This window comes from Helianthus annuus, chromosome 12 (assembly GCF_002127325.2).
Source record: "Helianthus annuus cultivar XRQ/B chromosome 12, HanXRQr2.0-SUNRISE, whole genome shotgun sequence".
NCBI classification, from domain to species: Eukaryota; Viridiplantae; Streptophyta; class Magnoliopsida; order Asterales; family Asteraceae; genus Helianthus; species Helianthus annuus.
The window spans coordinates 162,391,307-162,410,028 of record NC_035444.2 but is presented as its reverse complement, the minus strand read 5'-3'; the positions used below and the strand labels follow the sequence as shown (position 1 = coordinate 162,410,028).

Sequence of the window (18,722 nt, the reverse complement as noted above, 5' to 3'; positions counted from 1 at the left end):
TGTTGTGGAAACTTCTAGACAATCTGTTTCGCTCAGTGCCGCACCCCGATGATTCCGCCATCGGTTGGGGTGTGACAGATTGTCACTAGGGACTATAACCATCGTGATTATGCTCACGTTATGAAGTTCAAACGAACTTCGCGTTGACCATAAACTGGTCAAAGCAGAAAGTCAAACGCAGTTTGACTTTAACGACAAAAACGAATGAAAAGAAACGAAAGAATACTTACGGAAGGTCCCCGCAAGCTCTTGATCCAATTTACTCTCAGGTATGAAGCATAAACTTCAACTTAGAGAGCCAAAATCAGATTCAAGTGTGCTTTGGGAGGAAGTGAGGGTGGGTATTTATAGGAATTCAAGAACCGTTAAGATCGTTCATCGAAAACTGAGCTTTGATCTGGACCTTACATGTGTGCCCATGGTTTTCTAAAACCATGGGAGCCCCTAATATGAGTCATAATGGACTAGGTTCATTGAATACCAGCCCATGGTTTTGCAAACCATGGGTTAAAACCATCAACAATTCAAAATGGACTAGGTTCATTTAATCTGGTCCGAAATTTCAAAAATGGTCCCTGCACTTGTAAAACTTGATTTTTTTGCACTTTTAAGCCCCGTTAACCCCATTTAAAGGCTCTAAAACAAAGTTAAAGTATAGGGAACTCAAAACATGCTCAAAAATATCTCGGATTTCGGTTCGTTTGGTCGTACGGTTGCGTTATTCGCTTAATTACGACGGAAGTCGTAACGAACGCAAAAACGATCCAAATTAAGCGACGAATGGAATTTTATCATGCCAAAAATTAAAATAAAATATTTTAATGCTTACATAATTTTTTAGATGTCCGGATATATTCAGAACGTAAGATATGCGCGAAAGTGCAAACTTGTGCACTTTTTGACGCTTTTAGTCCCTATTGATCAATAAAGTTTATTTTAGCATACCGAACCCCTCAAAGCCTATTTCTAAGCTATGTAAAGGTTATTTAGGGTATTTTTAACTTATGATCAAGTTCCGGAATGTTCGTTATTATACAAATCAGTATAGTTTCACAGTTTGACACAAAAAGTCCCTGCAATCGAACAAACTTGATTTCAACACACCAAACCATCCAAAACTTATTTCTAAGTTATGTGGATGTTATTTAAGGTATGTTAAGCCTATTTCACTATTCCGGAGTGTTCGTTGCATTGAACTGGTTATATTTACGCATCGGTGCGCGTATAACCCTCCAGAAAGCGATTTAGAGCTTGAAATCGGATTTGAATTAAATTGAAACATCACCAAACACAAATACACACATAATAACATAAAAAACATATAATAACACCAAAGCACATTGTTTTATTAGTAACCAACATTGTTTTACATTGAACCACGACTATCGAACACAGTTGTCACAATGCACATGTGCATTACATTCATATTAAGTAGTATACGTGTAATACAATACGTAGAACACGTAATAACATGTTAACGCTTAACAGCCATAATTTTGGTGCATGTGTTCACTAAAAAAATGCATTTAACTCACACGTAAATATAGTACAATACAGTTACATAACAGTTTGGTACATATATCATTATCATATATCATACCCGTGTTGCACGTGTGCAATACATATACACTTAATCACATGTATTTGCGTATTAATTACATACCTGTAACAGTATCGGCAGTGTCAGATGCTTTCGGCCTTTTCCTTTTATTTGCCAATGACTGATTTGTGTTGTTTACAGCTTCGTTTTCTTTGTTATGGCCTTCATCATTGATATTGTTGTGCATGTCCTTAATTTCGCTGTTTTGAACATCCTCTTTTTTCTTGTTGTTCGATTTAATCATGAATCTGACTTTCTTGCGAACTGCGATGTTGTTTGTCATATTTAAAAAAAAACATAATGAGTAACCATAGTTATTGAGTAAACGGATGAACAAATAAATAAATGAATATTAATGGCAGTAATGTTAAGAATATAATATTAATGTTTTTTTTAGTAATACCTGGTTTTGCTTGGTTGGTTTCGATATTGTCGGTACTTTCATCCTTGTTGAGGTTCGTTTTTCTTTTATCACCTTAGCTGCTAAATGGAACATATCATGAATATAGCATATGTGTAATATAATACAATTATATGTGTGACCATAATACACAAGTGGTGGATACGATTCATAATTACAACTCATATAATCATCGTATATCAATAATATATTTATCATTTATATTACACATGGCCATCGTATCATACGAATATATATGTATATATATTTCATTTGTATTGCACATATGAACCATATACACAAGTATAACACATGTAAGACACATTACACATATCTGAAATATCATTTAACATTGTATTACACATGTGAACCGAATAAACGAGTATCACACATGTGATACATATTTCACACGTCCGAAATTTAATTTAACATTATACCGCACATGTGAACTGTATACACGAGTATCACACATGTGAGACACATTACACGCATCCTAACTATCATTCAATATTGTATTACACATGTGAACCGTATACATTCGTACCTTACATGTGTGACACATTACATGCATCATAAATATCATTTAACATTATATTACACGTGTGAACCACAAATGTCACACCCTGATATTTCCACGTATTACCAGTGGGCCCGGTGGGGAGTATCGTGACGTAGTTGATATCGTCATAGTCAAACAACACAATTTAAATGCACAGCGGAAGCAAAAGATGAATATATTACAAACCGATATCAAGTAATATCAAAGTATTACAAACGAAAAGTAAAGGATCCACAGGCAGATCAAAAGATAAATGAAACATTTTTCAACAGACTTTAGGCATCTAAGCTTGCGAGACTTTTTATTGATGCTAGGAGTAGCCATCCTATTCCGATTAGTACCTGCACTTAGCCTTTTTGGAAAATACGTCAGTTTTCACTGGTAAATACAATTTAACTGACTCATTTTGAAAATGTTTTAAAAGTTGATTTGAATGCACATGGCACAAAACTTTTTATAACTTGGGATAATTAATCAAATTTAAACTTGTAAAAGAATTACATGTTTGTTATGCGTTTAGTCGCCCGGTTCGTGCCGGGTTCAAGATTAATAGACACACCACATAGTATAAACCCGCGGCAGGAAACCAGCGGGTATACCTTAATAATTATGGACACACTGTCGGGTGTACGCCTACACCCGCGTGTCAAGGTCGTGGCCATTTTTTGAATGATGCCAAGGATATACGGGACATGGTCATTAAACTCCCAAAGGCGTAAAACAAACAAAACAAATTTTTAAACGGGTCACATTGATAATACTCAACTACTAATGAGTTAAGGTCAATTGCCCGACCAAGCGGTATTTTATATACCGTACCCCAAGCCCGTATAAGGGAAAATAAGTTAAAAGTATTTACCTGGGCAAATTTATACAATTTATCCCAGTCGTATACTACCAAGCAAGTACAGATAACTTTTATTGGGCTCCTAAATCTGGAACGAAGATTTTTAATAACCTATTAGATTCCTAACGGGTCTTTAATTAAGCCTATGCTTAGACCGGTTAGTTTTAAAGGAGGATATGGTTAAAAATGCATGATTAAGTGAGAACCGGATTAGAATGTGGTTTAGACCTGTTGGTGCACTACATCTGTTGATTTCGTCTTAGATCGAGTCATTCATTGCATTGTATAGATTAGGGCACGAATTACGAGAAAATACGAGATTGTGTGTGTTTAGTGAAATAGGTTCGCTCATAGGAACATAGGAGATCCGCTTATGTGTTCATATGAGGTTCGCTCATATGTCCATGTGACACATAAGCGGACCACCTGTCCTATATATAGCCTGACATTCGAGCGATCCAAGAAGAAGAGTTGTTGTTGATTTCCACGCCGAAGCTCTGCCGGTGTGACGTTTAAGCTGTAATCATTGTCAAATCAATAAAACAAGAGATTAAAGTGAAGGACAAGCTATTTCTACCTATGTTTCTTGTAATTCCGCACCTGAAACATAGGAGATTACCTCTGAACGACTCATTCGGGTCAGTCAACGATCCTACAAGTGGTATCAGAGCTTGGGAGGAGGTTTTCTACAGAGAATAGCTGGAATTCGTCATTATTTCTTACTTCTACACCTTCTTTTCTTAGTTCAGGGAGATTTCACAGTCAGAATTGGGTCAAATTTGCACAGATTGTGTGAAATAGATCAAAGACAAACCCTTGAAGTTTTCAGACTGAAATACGGACTAAAAATGGGTGAAAACATGTTCGAAATAAGATTCTCTTATTTGACTATTTCAGGTTCGCCTTTTTGAACATATTGTCATCAGATCCGCTCCAAATTACAACTGGTTCGCTCCAAATTAGTAGTAGGTTCGCTCGAAATCGCAATAGGTCCGCTCCAGTGTCATTCAGTTTGGTAGATTCGCTCCAAAGTTTAAAAGGTCCGCTTCAAGTGTTCTTCACAGATCCACTCCAAGCTAGTTTGTGAGATCCGCTCCAGTGAACTTCTGACAGATCCGCTCAAGAGGTTCGCTCCAAGGTGCATTTGAGATTCGCTCCTGTGAACAGCATACAAATTCGCTTGTGTGATCATTCTGGTTCGCTTATTAGTCACTTGTCTTGAAAAACGTGTAAAATCATTATGGATACTGAGTTCTACAACGCATTTGCAACACCGTCTACTCCAGCTGCGATTGCACAGGCCATGAACTTAGAAAACGAGACGGGAACAACCCAAAAGCCCCCGAGATTGATGAGTATCAAGGTATATTATGGGTGGAAAGATCGATTTGGGAACTGGGTTCAGGCAAATCACCTTAGATCGTGGGAGTGTATATTGAAGAAGTATGTGTTGCCTAGAACAGAATTACAAGTTATCAAGCAGATATCCGAATTCACTGATCAGGAACGAGTGATGTACAAAGCCGAGAAAATGATGATCAGTTTGTTGCAGCAAGCAATCAAAGAAGATATATTCATTTTGTTACAGCACGACAAAACTGCAAAGTCGATATGGGATGCTCTTAAAGTCAAGTTTGAGGGAAGCGAGAACATGATAAAGAGCAAGAAAGCTTTGCTAAAGAAAGAGTTTGATTTGTTCAGCAGTTTACCGGGAGAGGATACTAAGAAGCTGATCGAGAGATATTGTCACTTAGTGCGTTCATTGTCGATGTTGGGTGTTGAAAAAGGTCGTGAAGAGTGGGTGGATAAATTGGCTGATGCGTTACCTCAGAAGGAGTGGGGAACGTATTTGATGATATTAAAAAACACAGGTGTTTATGACGGGCTGACAATTTCACAGTTCATCGAGAAAATCGAGAGTCAGGATCTGGAACAGCAAAAGATCGCGAGGATGAATAGTCCAAGTGGTCAACAGGATGTGAAGATGTATTACAGGGGTAGTATTCCAGTCACTGAGTCTGAGAGAAGTCCGAAAATACAAACTACATTCAGTGCTGGGGATTCACCAGAAAAGGTTGATCAGGGTTCAAATAAGAGTAGCAGCAGGTTTTCATCATTTCCGAATGTCAATCCTAAAGAGACAAACACAAGCTTTCAGTCTCAGGGTACAAAGACAGGAAATGGATACGTGATTCAATGCAACATAGCTCTCAACCTTCCAGAAGGTCAAAGCTTTTCAGAAGATACTGCGAAAGACCACATGGCACTTCTGGGTTCTGTATTGTTATCCTATGAAGGTCTTGTTGCTGGTCGGATTGGAAATCCTATGCTTACCAAGGAGGATTACGATCAGATAGACGCCGAAGAAATGGAACTCATGGATATCAAATGGTGTCTTGCAAGTGTTCTTCGACGTGCTGAAAAGTTCAAAACTATCACCGGGAGAAATGACTTTCTTGATGCTCATGTATCTACTTTAGGTTTTGATAAATCTAAAGTTACTTGTTTTCGATGCAGGGAGAAAGGCCATTTCAAACGGGAATGCAAGGGAAGAGAAGCTAGCGGTGCACAGAATCCATTCGGAAAAGACGACTACTACCGAAAAGCTATCTATCAGCAAGTTGGTCAATCTCAAGAACCACAGACGGCTCATGGTAGGAAGATTGAAGATCCCAAGAGAGCATGTTTAGTTGACTTCAGCTGGGATAAATACTTATCTCCTGATAGCAAAGCCTATTTTGTTGATCAAGATGATGAGAGACTACCTGAAGGCTTCAGCTGGGATATGTTTGTTGATGAGAAGGGAGAGTTCAAAGCATTCATTGCTAAGACTGTCAGAGAGCCAGATTTGTTTGCTACTTGGATGAAATCTATTGGGGTGAATGTAGCTACTGAGAATGAAAAGTCTGATACATCTGATGAAAATTCAGAAAGTACTGATGAACTTTCAGAAAGATCTGGAGAAATTTCAGAGGGTTCAGATGAAAGTTTACAGAGTACAGATGCGAGTGTACAAAATGAGATTATTTCAAAAAAAGCAGTTGTGTTTGATAAAACACCTTCTGATTCTGGTGTATTAGATGTTGATTCTGAAAAATCTGTACAATTTGATCAATCACCGATTGATAGTAGCAGTGATGATAAGGAGGAGAAACATATAAATGTTGCTAAATCTCATCTTTCTCCTGAAAGTTTTCATTTCTATTTTGCAGATCGAATGGAGAAACTGAAGGAGAAAAGAGTTGCTAAAGAACAACAAAAGAAATCTGAAGGTGATGCTCAAAATGTTGAATGTGTTGCTGAGAAGATTACCAAAGTTGAGAAAGAAGAAAAGAAGATGACTGAAGCTGAAAAGGTGATTGATATGGTTAAAACAATCGAAGTCGAGAAGATTGTTGAAGTCGTCAAGCCTTGCAAGAAGTGTTTGGAAGCTTGCAAGGATTGTGCAGCAAAAGACGACATTATAGCTGAGTACGAGAAGAAGAAGGAGCAGTTACTGTTCAACCTCAACTATGTGAAAGAATCATACGATGTCTTGAACAAAACGGTAACTGGTCTTCAAAAGACAAACTCAGAAAGAGAACAAGCACTGACGATGATGAATGTGGTCATCATGTCAAAGCAGAAAGCGATAAACTTCTACATCGAAGAGAGTGCTAAGTGGAAGCAAGAGTTGGAGACAGAAAAGATTGAGAATGAGAGAATTAGACGTTTACTGCAAAGTTATTCTAGTTCTGATTATCTCATTGATCGCATTTACCCAACTGTTGCAGGTATGGAAGCTTTTCAAGATGAGAAGCCAAAGGAAAAGAAAGATTGTGGTAAGAAACCGACTGTTAGCTATAACAAGTGTCCGCCTCCAATTTGGGATGGGTATTCTCCTAGGAAACCAAACGAGGAGCAACTTGAGAAAGCAGTCAATATAAAGCTAAAAACCGACACAACTGACATTTTACCAGATAACATTGATGTCACGTTTACCTCGTCCGATACTGATCATGAGTCTGAGTTAATCAAAAAGGTGGTCGATCAGGTGTTGGATACTGATGAGGAGTATGAGTCAAAACCTAAGTCTGGGAAGTCAAATTCGTCAGTCAACAGGGAAAATTCGTCGGTTAAACGGTCTTACAGTAAAGAATTTTTGTTATCTAAAGCAGATTTGAATGATGAAACATTCGAAGTTGTTTATACTTTGAATGGTTCTAACAAATTATATTACAACAAAGAGTTCCTAATATGAGTATTAAAACGGAATTGGTTAACTAAACTTTCAAACTAATAGAAATTAATATTCCTGAATTAAAAGTTTTGAAAAGTTTTGAAAAACCTAAAAAATATACTTCTAGAGTTCAACAACGTTTAAACAAGAAAAAGGGTTACAATTCTGGTCCTGGTTTTCAGAAGAAACCTAACCAAAATCGTAGCTACAAAAAGAAAGGATTAGGATTTGTTCCACCAGAAAATTATAAATATGATAAAAATTCTAAAACAAAAACAGAATTTGTGTCAGGTGGAAGTGCTGATGAGGAACAGAAGAAACCATTCTGGAGACAGTCAAACCAAGAGTTTCTTGCTGAAAAGAAGAGAAATGGATCTGAAGTGTGTTATCAAAGAGAGACTCGTACCTGTTACAGATGCAATGAAGTTGGTCATATTGCGTGGAATTGTCAAAATAACGTCAGAACAAAACAGGGAGTTTCTCAGAAATTGAAAGAAAAAATTGTTGATGTGGAACCACCAACCAATAGGTCTAAAATTTTTGAAAATTCAAAATATGAGGTTGGTGAGTGTTCGAAGAAAATTTTTTATAAAAAGAAAGAGAATGACAACCAAGTGTGGGTTGCAAAAAAGGTTGATGTGAATGTCAGCGATGAATCTGGTTCCACAAAGCCAGAAGAGCCACAGGTTGAAAGAAAAATTTCAGTGAATGATGAGGAGTTTCCATCACTGAAATTTGAGTAAGTTAAAAAGAAAGTTGGAAAAACTGAGATTTCAAATCAGTTTTACAATGAGAAAAATGATTTTGATGTCGAGAAAACATTCAATGGGAGTGTTAAAAAGATTTTTGGGAAAATGTTAAGTGGGAAAGCAAAGGGGGTTAAAGATTTTTATGCGACTAAAAAGGCTACATACAACCCCACTGCGCAAGAGTTGAAATCCATCAAGTCTGAAAAGACTTGGATGGAAGTCTGTTTTCCATGATAGTCTAAGGACTATGCCGGAGATCCCAAGTTTATATCGTGGATCAGGAATCGGCGTCATTCTAATGTTTGAAAAGTTTGTTTGAAAGATTTTGAATAGTGTTTGAATGTTTGCAGGTGAAAGGACTACGCCGAAGCTTCCAGGTTGGTAATTGAGAAGCAGGAATCGGCATCTTTCTGAATATTTCGACAGGTGGTAAAGAGATTTCTATAGATGTTTCATTCCTACAGCATAACCTACAAGTGGTATTCTTTGGTTATCTACAAGTGGTATTTTTGATCTACAAGTGGTATTTGTGGTTATATTTTGAAGAGTTTATATTTACAAGTGGTACAGTGATTTAGTACTCCAAGTGGTAAATCAGGGACATTGAGTTGTACTTGATTTACTATTCATATGAGATTGATAAACAAGATGATGAACCATATCCCCATGATTCATAAGTGGTAAACTTAAAAGTGGTACACACAAACTCATTTTCCGGATAAATCATTTCGATTAAAACAAACTTAAGTGTTTTGAGATCTAAATGAGAAAATGGTTTGTTGAAAGGGGGAGTTCAGATTGTTTACGCCTAGTGAATGGCGAATTGAGGCGATTTGATGTCAGTTGTCAAGTTTCTGTACAGTTTGTTTTGATTTTTTTTTCTTCAAGTGGGTCAAGAGTTTAGTAGTTTTCAAATTTCCTTTAAAATGTGTTTGCATATAGGGGAAGTAGGGAAATTTCAGAAAATCCAAAAACATTTGAAAAAGCCAAAAACATGATAAAATTCAAAAATGAGTTTCGTTGTGAATAGAGGAAATGATAGTACATCAGTAGATTGTCACAACATGCTAAAGAAATGTAAAGATAAAATGTGATAAACAATCTCACTGAGGATATGTCAGTAGGTTTTTACACATTTAGTAGATTGTGACGAGATATAAACTAAATTTCAAACTTGCTTGTTCTGTGGGTTAACACAAACTTGGATATATAGGTAACCCCTGAAATCTTGTTTGAAAGGTCCCTTATTCTGAGATACTAGGTCTTTATGCTCAGTGATATCTGGGGTATTATCCCGGGACTTCTGCTGTATGGAAGTACTGACCTAGTCCCCGGATAATGCTTTCCGCAAACGCTTTGAAACATAAGCGCCGCCCTCAGCAAGCTGAAGAAACAATAAAATTGATAGTCGCTGTTGTTGAAATAAAAAGATCCTCTAAAGGGGATACACCGAAAAGTCGAAGCCGTCATCTCTCTGCGTATACGGAAGTATCGACCTGAGCTCTCACGGCCCTCGCAATTAACCCCTATACAGATATCATCTGTGGTATACTCACCTGTAAGACTGAATACTGGGATCTGGATACGGGAGTATATTCAAGTAGTGGGACACACGGATAAGTTTAAGTTCTTAAGACATTAATATCGTATCTCGGATCAATTGAACTTTGTGTGAGAATTTCAGTGGACCGATATACTGACAATCTAGGTGAATTGTTTAGAACTGAAAATGTAATCAAGCTTAACGGTGTTGGTGATATGTCTCATAAACTGATATGATCCTCTTACACGAACTCACAAAAATATTGTTTGTAAATTTTCTTTTCTGCATTTCAGGTTTCTTTATTTCAAAATCCAAAAGATTTTCAGTGTGTTTTAGCATAAACTTTTGAAAAGTTCAAAAATATTTTCGACAACTGATGTTGGAAAGCTGATTTTCAAAATTCCAAGTGCTAAACATGATGAGCAATATTTGAGGGGGAGTGTTTGTGTGAATTAAAAGGTTTTTCATAATCTAACCTTTAAAGTGGTTCATCAAAATCTATGTTTGTTTTGAAGGAGAGTCTGAATTGGTGCATGAAAATTGTTAAAATTGGAAAATTTATTTCTGGGTTAAGAATGTGCAGGAATAGCCAGGTTTCGATCTTGAATCTGAAGATAGAGTGCCAGGTTTCGATTCCTGAAGATCTCTGATTGAAGATAGCCAAGTTTCGATCCTGGAAATCGATTTTGAATTCATAAATAGCCAGACAATGATCCTGAAGATGTTACTGAAGAACAAAGGAATGCCAGTAAATCGAGAAGGGGAGTCTGAAGATAGAAAGAAAGAAAAGCCCAGAGACTGATCAAGACTGAAGATGTGAAGACATAGCATTGGTGTGACTCGATAGTCGACTCCATCAACATCTGAGGGGGAGTCTGTTGGTGCACTACATCTGTTGATTTCGTCTTAGATCGAGTCATTCATTGCATTGTATAGATTAGGGCACGAATTACGAGAAAATACGAGATTGTGTGTGTTTAGTGAAATAGGTTCGCTCATAGGAACAAAGGAGATCCGCTTATGTGTTCATATGAGGTTCGCTCATATGTCCATGTGACACATAAGCGGACCATGTGACAACCCGTACAATTATAGGTACTGTACAAATTAATTAACCCTAATTATGTGCTTAATGACTGTGCTTGACTACATCTGACACTTTAAACTGCTTACTGATTTATGTTATATACATACATGTGCATTCTTTACATAACAGTCACTTCAATTATTTCATACAGACTCTTAGTGACAAACCTGATGCACAAAGCACAGTTAGCACAGTAAGCGGATAACTCAGACACATGCTGACAATGCCAGCACTTAGACAGATACTACTTTTAGGCCAGTATGGGCCAGGAATAAAACACTACACCAATATGGAGTGTAGGGAGGTGAGGACCATAAGACTATGTCACTGGGTGATAGTTTGAGTGCCGGAAAGTGCCTAAAACGCAATTTAATTCCAGAATTCCGCATTTTTAGTAACAATTCAGCTTTTAACACACTCATATTATACAGAGTATTGACTAAATGGTCCTGGACACTTTCCTAAGTGTTGGAATTAATTTCGTTACAAAAAGATGCACAAAAGATGCTTTACGGGACAATTAAACGCTTTAACGAAACGATGCGAAACCGAACAACCAGACATTACCCGAGACATGAAAATATTGTTAGAAATATTATTTTATTATTTTAAATTAATTATGGTCACAAAAATCCCCATGCACCATGTAAACATGACATACACCCACTATACTTGTAAATACCCTTAACCTTTTAATAATTACCTACTAATTAACAAAAATTTACACTTTACCCCCCCCCCCCCATAACCGAAAATTTGCCCAAATAATTAAAGAATATTTTGTTAAAATCTTGTGTAAGGCAAATCTTGTTTCCATTGGCCAAGAGGATGGGTATGATTACCCTAACTCCTAGTTATGCATATTTCCAAGAGAATTTCATCATTTCAAAAGCAACAACCAATCTCCTCCTTCCTCTCTCTTAATTTTCGGCTCATATACCCCCCCCTCTCTCATAACCGAATTCACCACCATCCATCTTCACATCTCCATTTTCTTCTCCATCAAGCTCTCTTTCAAGTTGTGAAGATCCTCCATAGAAGTGTGAAGTTGAAGTGCTCTCAAGAAGCCTTGTTCAAGTTTTTCTCACCATCATTCTTCATCATCCTTACACTAAGATTACAACCCTAGCCTTGTGCTAGTAGTAAGTCCCTTCATGCTCTTGTTCCACATTGATTCTTGTTACGATTTGTTGAATGTTTATGACACACACAAAGCTTAAACACTAAAATGTGAACTTAAAATTCTGCCTAAAAACCACATATAAAAAGGTTGTGTGAGGTTGAAATCTGAATGGTTTAGGGTTAGTTAAAACATGATTGAATTTTTAACATTTGTTCATCAATAAACCATGGTTAGGATCTTCGGTTATGCACTTTTAGTCACTTCTACAATGCAAACAGCTTGCTGAGTTGGATTTCCAGCCAACTTCAACAGGCTGTAACGGGATCATTTTAAGTCGAAAAACGGATTTTCTAAAGCCTAAAATGAGTATTTTGGAATAACGAAACAAATGGCACTAGAATCGTAATTTTTCGAGACCGTTTACTATTTTTAAAAGGCTATTTTTGGACAGCAGCTCAAGCTGCATTTTTACTGCAGAAAAAGTGTGTTGTTTTTGGAGTCATAACTTAAAACCTGAGTAAAATCAACTCATGGAATTTTTACAGTAGATAGACACCATTGTCAGGACGACCCTCCAACTGGATTTTCATCAAACGGACTTACGGTTGATTTTTAGTGAATATTTCCGTAAACTGTGATCAGAAGGTAACAAATTTGATTGCAGTTGAGAAAATGATTTTCTATAAAAAAAAATGGGTAGCGAATTGGACTTTGATATTTTTACACAATAAACTTTGGAACATATGTGACATTCTGTAAAAATTTGGTGATTTTTAGAAAAGGTTAACTATTTTAGAAAAATCCTCGAAAACAGTCTGGTTTCGAGTAATAAAGCTGAAATGAAGTATGTAATGTTTTGTATGTCTATTTGTTGGGTTGGTTATTGAAAATGAACTATTGGATATATATAAAAGAAAATGATATGCTATTTAAGCATGAACACCTCTATTTACAGAGGAGACTCTGCCGAAATTTTCCGAAAATCCGAACACTTAGTAAAATACTCGAGAAAATAGATACGAAATAGTTGTCTAACTATTTTTCTAAGAACGCTATTTAAGTTAAAATAATTATTATTGTTTTAACAAAATAATACCAAAGTAACATAAATCAAAACACTAAACTCTAAGCCAAGGCACGGCCCGTTCGTCTAATAGACATTAGTACGTTGTAGGTTGTCGTGTAGCGGAAAGAGTTTAAGTTCGAGTCAAGACGCACTACGGTGAGTTCATGACCCCCTATTCCCTTACTGTTTTTGGTTTTATACTTCGGGGTGGAATACATGTTTACAAATTATTTCAGACATTTTATAATTGGTATGATTAGCTTAAGGAGGGGTTTTTATTACGCGATCAAGTGAGTGGTGGGCATGACACTTAAGGCCATTAATCCTCATTGTAGGACCACGGGACATGAGTGATAGATCTATTTGGGTGTAGCGAGCCCACACCCATGAGGCCGGGGGCCCATAGTGGTGACTATGTCTTCATACCGGAGACAAATTTGCTAGGTTTGATTCTTCCTGCATCATTCACATATACTATTGGATTCGCAACCCAATGGTGATCATTTTTCCTTATTGCTACATACCAGGGACTAATTTTACTTACAGACATATTAAACGGTTTATACACACAGACTTACACATGAACTCGCTCAACTTTTTGTTGACTTTTTAAACTACATATATTTCAGGGAATTAATTTGGATCTGGCAAGTGATGCATGATTAGTTGCGTACTAAATAAGGATGTCATCCGGAGTCGTAGGTTTGGGAAGTGTAACTCTTTCCTGGACAAGTTGCATGTCTCAAAACCTTGTGTCGTTGGTAGCATTTCGTCGAGTCTTATGAACTCCTTTTTTTAAACAAGTCATGTTTTGTAACGCATTCTTGTGGTTGATGTTTTAAAACAATTGTTGTTATGCATTTTTAACTATTTTAATGGATGAACATCAAGTATTTTTATCATATAGCATGTTGTGATTGTTGCTATGGTATTAAGAAGTCACACCAAACAAACCCACGCTTCCGCAAAAGCCAGGGTGTGACAGCTTGGTATCAGAGCCTCGATCATAGCGAACTAGGATTCCTTCTCGAGTCTAGACTATGATCACTAGGGCTCTCACGAAAATGTTTTCAAATGTTTTTACATTTGCATACACTAAAAGTCCAGATCCAGGGCACAAACATTTTTACAAACAAAAAGGGCACAAATACACTTTTCAAAATTTTTGTATCAGTCTTAGAGACTGAGGGAGTTCAGTCTTAGAGACTGAGGCATTCAATCTTAGAGATTGGGGATGTCTAGCCTTAGAGGCTGGGGAAAAATTCGAGTCTTAGAGACTGGGAGGTTGGTCTTAGAGGCCAGGGAGTTAGTCTGAGAGACTAGGGAATTCAGTCTTAGAGATTGGGTGGGATAGTCTGGGAAGACTAGGATGCATACATGACTTCATTATTATTTGTTTACATGCTTATCTTATTTGAGTGCATATGTTGTGGATGTGTTACAGACACCATGGCATCATGCGGTAGCGGAGTATCCGATGCGAGTGACCCGAGGACTTTTACCTCTGACGACGAGGTGGCTACCGATTCGGGAGTTTACACCTCAGACTACACGAGCACTGATGAAGATGACTTTTAGCCTTTTGCCCTACCGATCTTCGGAGACGACGCACCCCTAGCTGACGGCCCACCTGGAGAGGACCTACCGCTTGTTCCCATCCCTGCCCCTCTCCCCTTCGCTGCGGTCCCCTTTGAGGAACAACCTATCGACGCGTTACCCGATGGTGACATCGACCTGCTCATCGAGGGTCCCCCGGAGGGAGACCAGGATGGTGGGGCCCCGGTGGAGGATGGTGTTCCACCTGTTGATATCCCAGATGTTGATCCTATTGTTCCCATGGTCGAGCTTCCCTAGATTCAAGAAATGAGAGATAAGTGCAAAACCAAAGCTGGTTTTCAACATTCTGTTGCTGGGCATTAGTATACGGACCGTATGGTCCAGTATACTGTCCGTAAGGGACATGCACAGCACAGCAAAGTTTCACTTATTTACATATTAGGTCCCTGCACATGTTAGTTGCCATTTACGATACATCTAAGGCCCGTTAAACCATTTTTAAGGATCTACAATGATGCCTAAGCATAGGGAACATGAAACATGCTCAAAAATATGTGGGATGTCGATTCGTTTGGTCGTACGGTCCCGTTGTTCGGCTAATTACAACGAAACACGGACGAACGCTAAAAACAATCCAAATTACGCGACGAGTGGAATTTTATCAAGCCGAACACTAAAATAAAATATTTTAGTGCTTACGTAAGTTTTTGGGTGTCCGGGGATATTCAGAATGCAAGATATGCGCGAAAATGCAAACTTGTGCACTTTTTGACACTTTTAGTCCCTGCATGACTTAAAAGTTCATTTTTGCGCACCAAACACCTCTAAGCCTATATCTAAGCTATATAAAGAATAAATAGGGTATGATTAACTCATGGTCATATCCCGGAAGGTCCGTTACCATACGAATCAACCTACTTTTGCAGTTTAACGCAATTAGTCCTTTAATTGCGCAAAGTAGCGTGGAATGTCGTTTAATGACATCCAAGCCTTCCATGGCCCATAATAGGCATTCCCAAGCATATGTTTAAATATTACTACGCTCCCATTCACCTAACAGGTCACCGAAGGTGTTGGTGCATGAGATGTCTGTTGACTACGTTTGCATTGAGTCTTAGGTCAAAATAGGTTAAACTGGAGCTTGAAAGTCAAATTAGGGTTTAATGATGAGATTTAGCTTATGTGTACATAGGATAGGATAGGGTTTCGCTCATATGTACATGTTGGTGATGATTTAGCTTGTTAGGACATTAGGGTTTCGCTCATTAGGTTACATGGGGGTTTAGCTCATGTGTCACATGGGGTTTCGCTTATATGGACTGCCATATGAGCGAAATCAGTTGCTCTATATATACCTCCATGTGTGATCTCATTTGTAACCATGGAGCGAAATTTGGTCATGTGCTTTGTGACGAAACTCTGTCAAAATCAATTCAGAAAGCATCAATATAGAAGGAATTAAAGAGGAAAAGCTGTTGTTACTTTGTGTACATTGATTCCGCCTTTATACGCAAAGATGAACTACCTTAACTGACTTTTCAGGGTCACAGAACGGTCCAACAAGTGGTATCAGAGCTCAGGACGAGGAGTTCATACTACTACAGCTTGATTCTACCGAATTCTCTTACTTCTACTCACTTTCTCTCATACTTTTCTGATTTGAAGTGGTTCCTACGGTTGAAATGGATTGATTTTCGAGTATAACATGTAAAACATAGTAATAACAAATCCTAGAAAGAATCAGGTTAAAATACGGCTTAAAAATGGTAAAAATCAGCTAAAAAACCTAATTTCGCTTTTACGGACATCGAAAGATATTGCTTGATTTCGCTGATAAGGACATAATCATCAGATTTCGCTCTTAGATCATCCCTGATTTCGCTCATAGGGACACGTTCAGACTGATTTCGCTTATTTGTCAAAGTCTGATTTCGCTTATTTGTCAAAGTCTGATTTCGCTTATTTGTCAAAGTCTGATTTCGCTTATTTGTCAAAGTCTGATTTCGCTTATTTGTCAAAGTCTGATTTAGATTATCTGTCATGATAACTAATTTAGCTTATCAGTCATTGACTGATTTTGCTTATTGTGACAAATTGGTGATTTCGCTTTTGTGTCACTATTTTTCAAAATTTTTGAAAATTTTTCTAAGTGTTTGTTGATTTTGCATGTACATTCAAGATGGATGACATATTCTTGAACCCGTTTAGCGACATGTACGCATTTGCTGGAAATTCGGGAGACGATACATCTACAAGCGACAACAATGATAACTCGCCAAATGCGAAGAAAAAGTTAACGGAAGCTTGGGAATCTAAAAGTGCCTTTGGAACCTTCAATAAACCTCCAAAGCTAATGGCTATCGAGGATTATAGTAAGTGGTCAAGAAAGTTTGAAGATTGGTTGATGGCATTTGCATTTCCCAGCTGGAAGAGTCTGAAAAATGGTTATCATAATGGAAATAAAAATGGTGAAACTTTAACATCAGCTGAGGAGATTGAATCATTTGTGGCTGAGCAGAAATGTGTGGCATTGTTATTTCGGTCCGTCCGGGAATACATAATCTCATTGATTGATTATTCAAATTCAAAAGATCTCTGGAAAAAGCTAGAAACAAAATGTTTAGGAAGTTCAGAAATTGTGAAAAACAAAAGAAAACTTCTTAGAAAAGAGTTTGATCTATTTGGATGTTTAAAGAATGAGTCAGTTTGTAAAATGATAGAGAAGTTTGGTCATCTGAAGCTGGAATTAGCAAGACATGATATCAGATATCCTGAAGATGAGCTTATCGACAAATTGTTCGATTCATTGCCAGACAAGATGGATTGGAGATATTATGCGTTGATGCTGAAAAATACCATCAAGGATCCAGAGAAGTTGACTTTAGATTTGTTGATTGAGAAACTCGATAGTCACGAGTTGGAACTAAAGAAGACATTCAAACTCAATCACTCATCCTACCAGCAGAATTTGGATTTGTACTATCCAAAAAGCATGATGCCAAAAGCAACTTCTCCCAAGACGGCGTTTTTTGTTGAGAATGTGTCCACAACTAGCAAAGAAAGTCAAAGTGGTCAAAGCAGTGGAAATCACAGTGGTTATCACAGTGGATCTTCATCATCTGCAAGTCATTCTGATGGAAAGAATCGTTTTCAATGTAACATCGCAATAGACTTAAAGAATGCTCAGAATTTTGACGAGGAGTCTGCTAAACAACAGATGATTTTCCTAGCATCTGTGTTGGAGTCGTATGAAGGGTTAGTAGCAGGGAAGATAGGCAACACCAACCTAACGAAAGAGGACTATAATCAAATAGATCCTGAAGAAATGGAACTTATAGACATACGGTGGTGTATGGCCAGTGCTGTTCGTCGAGCACAGCGTTTCATGGAAATAACCGGCAGGAAGACAATTGGTGGTCCATCTACCAAGCTGGGGTTTGATAAGTCCAAGGTGACGTGCTTCAAGTGTAAGCAGAAAGGTTACTTCAAGCGAGAATGCAGAAACGCATATGCTGATGAGTCGGAGAACCCATTCAGAGAGGATTACTAAAAGAAGGAAATTTATCACCAGAATAAATCTGAGCCACCTAGATTGAAGCAGGTTGAAGACAACAGAGAGAAATCTAGAGCTCTTGTAGTAATCTACAATGACGAAGGGTATGAAAACAGAATAACTAGAATATCTGGTATCTATTTGGAATGAACCTGTTCCGTGGAAAGACAACAGAACTGAAGAGCAGAAGTATAAATACAGAAAAATGTTGGCTGAAAACAGAATAATTAGAATATCTGGTATCTATTTGGAAGCGAAGAGAGCAAGAAGATGGGATCCGGACAGGGAGTGTTATCTTGATCAAGATGGAAATATTGCGGTCGATGACAAAACTCTGGATCTGGAAGCCATAATCAAGGAGTTCAAAGATGAGGATGATTATTGGCAGAATAAATGGTGGGGAACTGGAGACGAGAAAG

General features: G+C 37.7%; 1 protein-coding gene across 1 annotated transcript; it reads left to right on the top strand.

Annotated features, from left to right (window-relative positions):
* The first annotated feature begins 14,642 nt into the window (after positions 1–14,642).
* On the top strand, positions 14,643–15,047 carry LOC110893633. Its single transcript, XM_022140718.1, has 2 exons — positions 14,643–14,726; positions 14,772–15,047. Exons 1-2 carry the CDS (start codon positions 14,643–14,645, stop codon positions 15,045–15,047), a joined length of 360 nt encoding a protein of 119 aa, XP_021996410.1.
* The last annotated feature ends 3,675 nt before the right edge of the window (positions 15,048–18,722 follow it).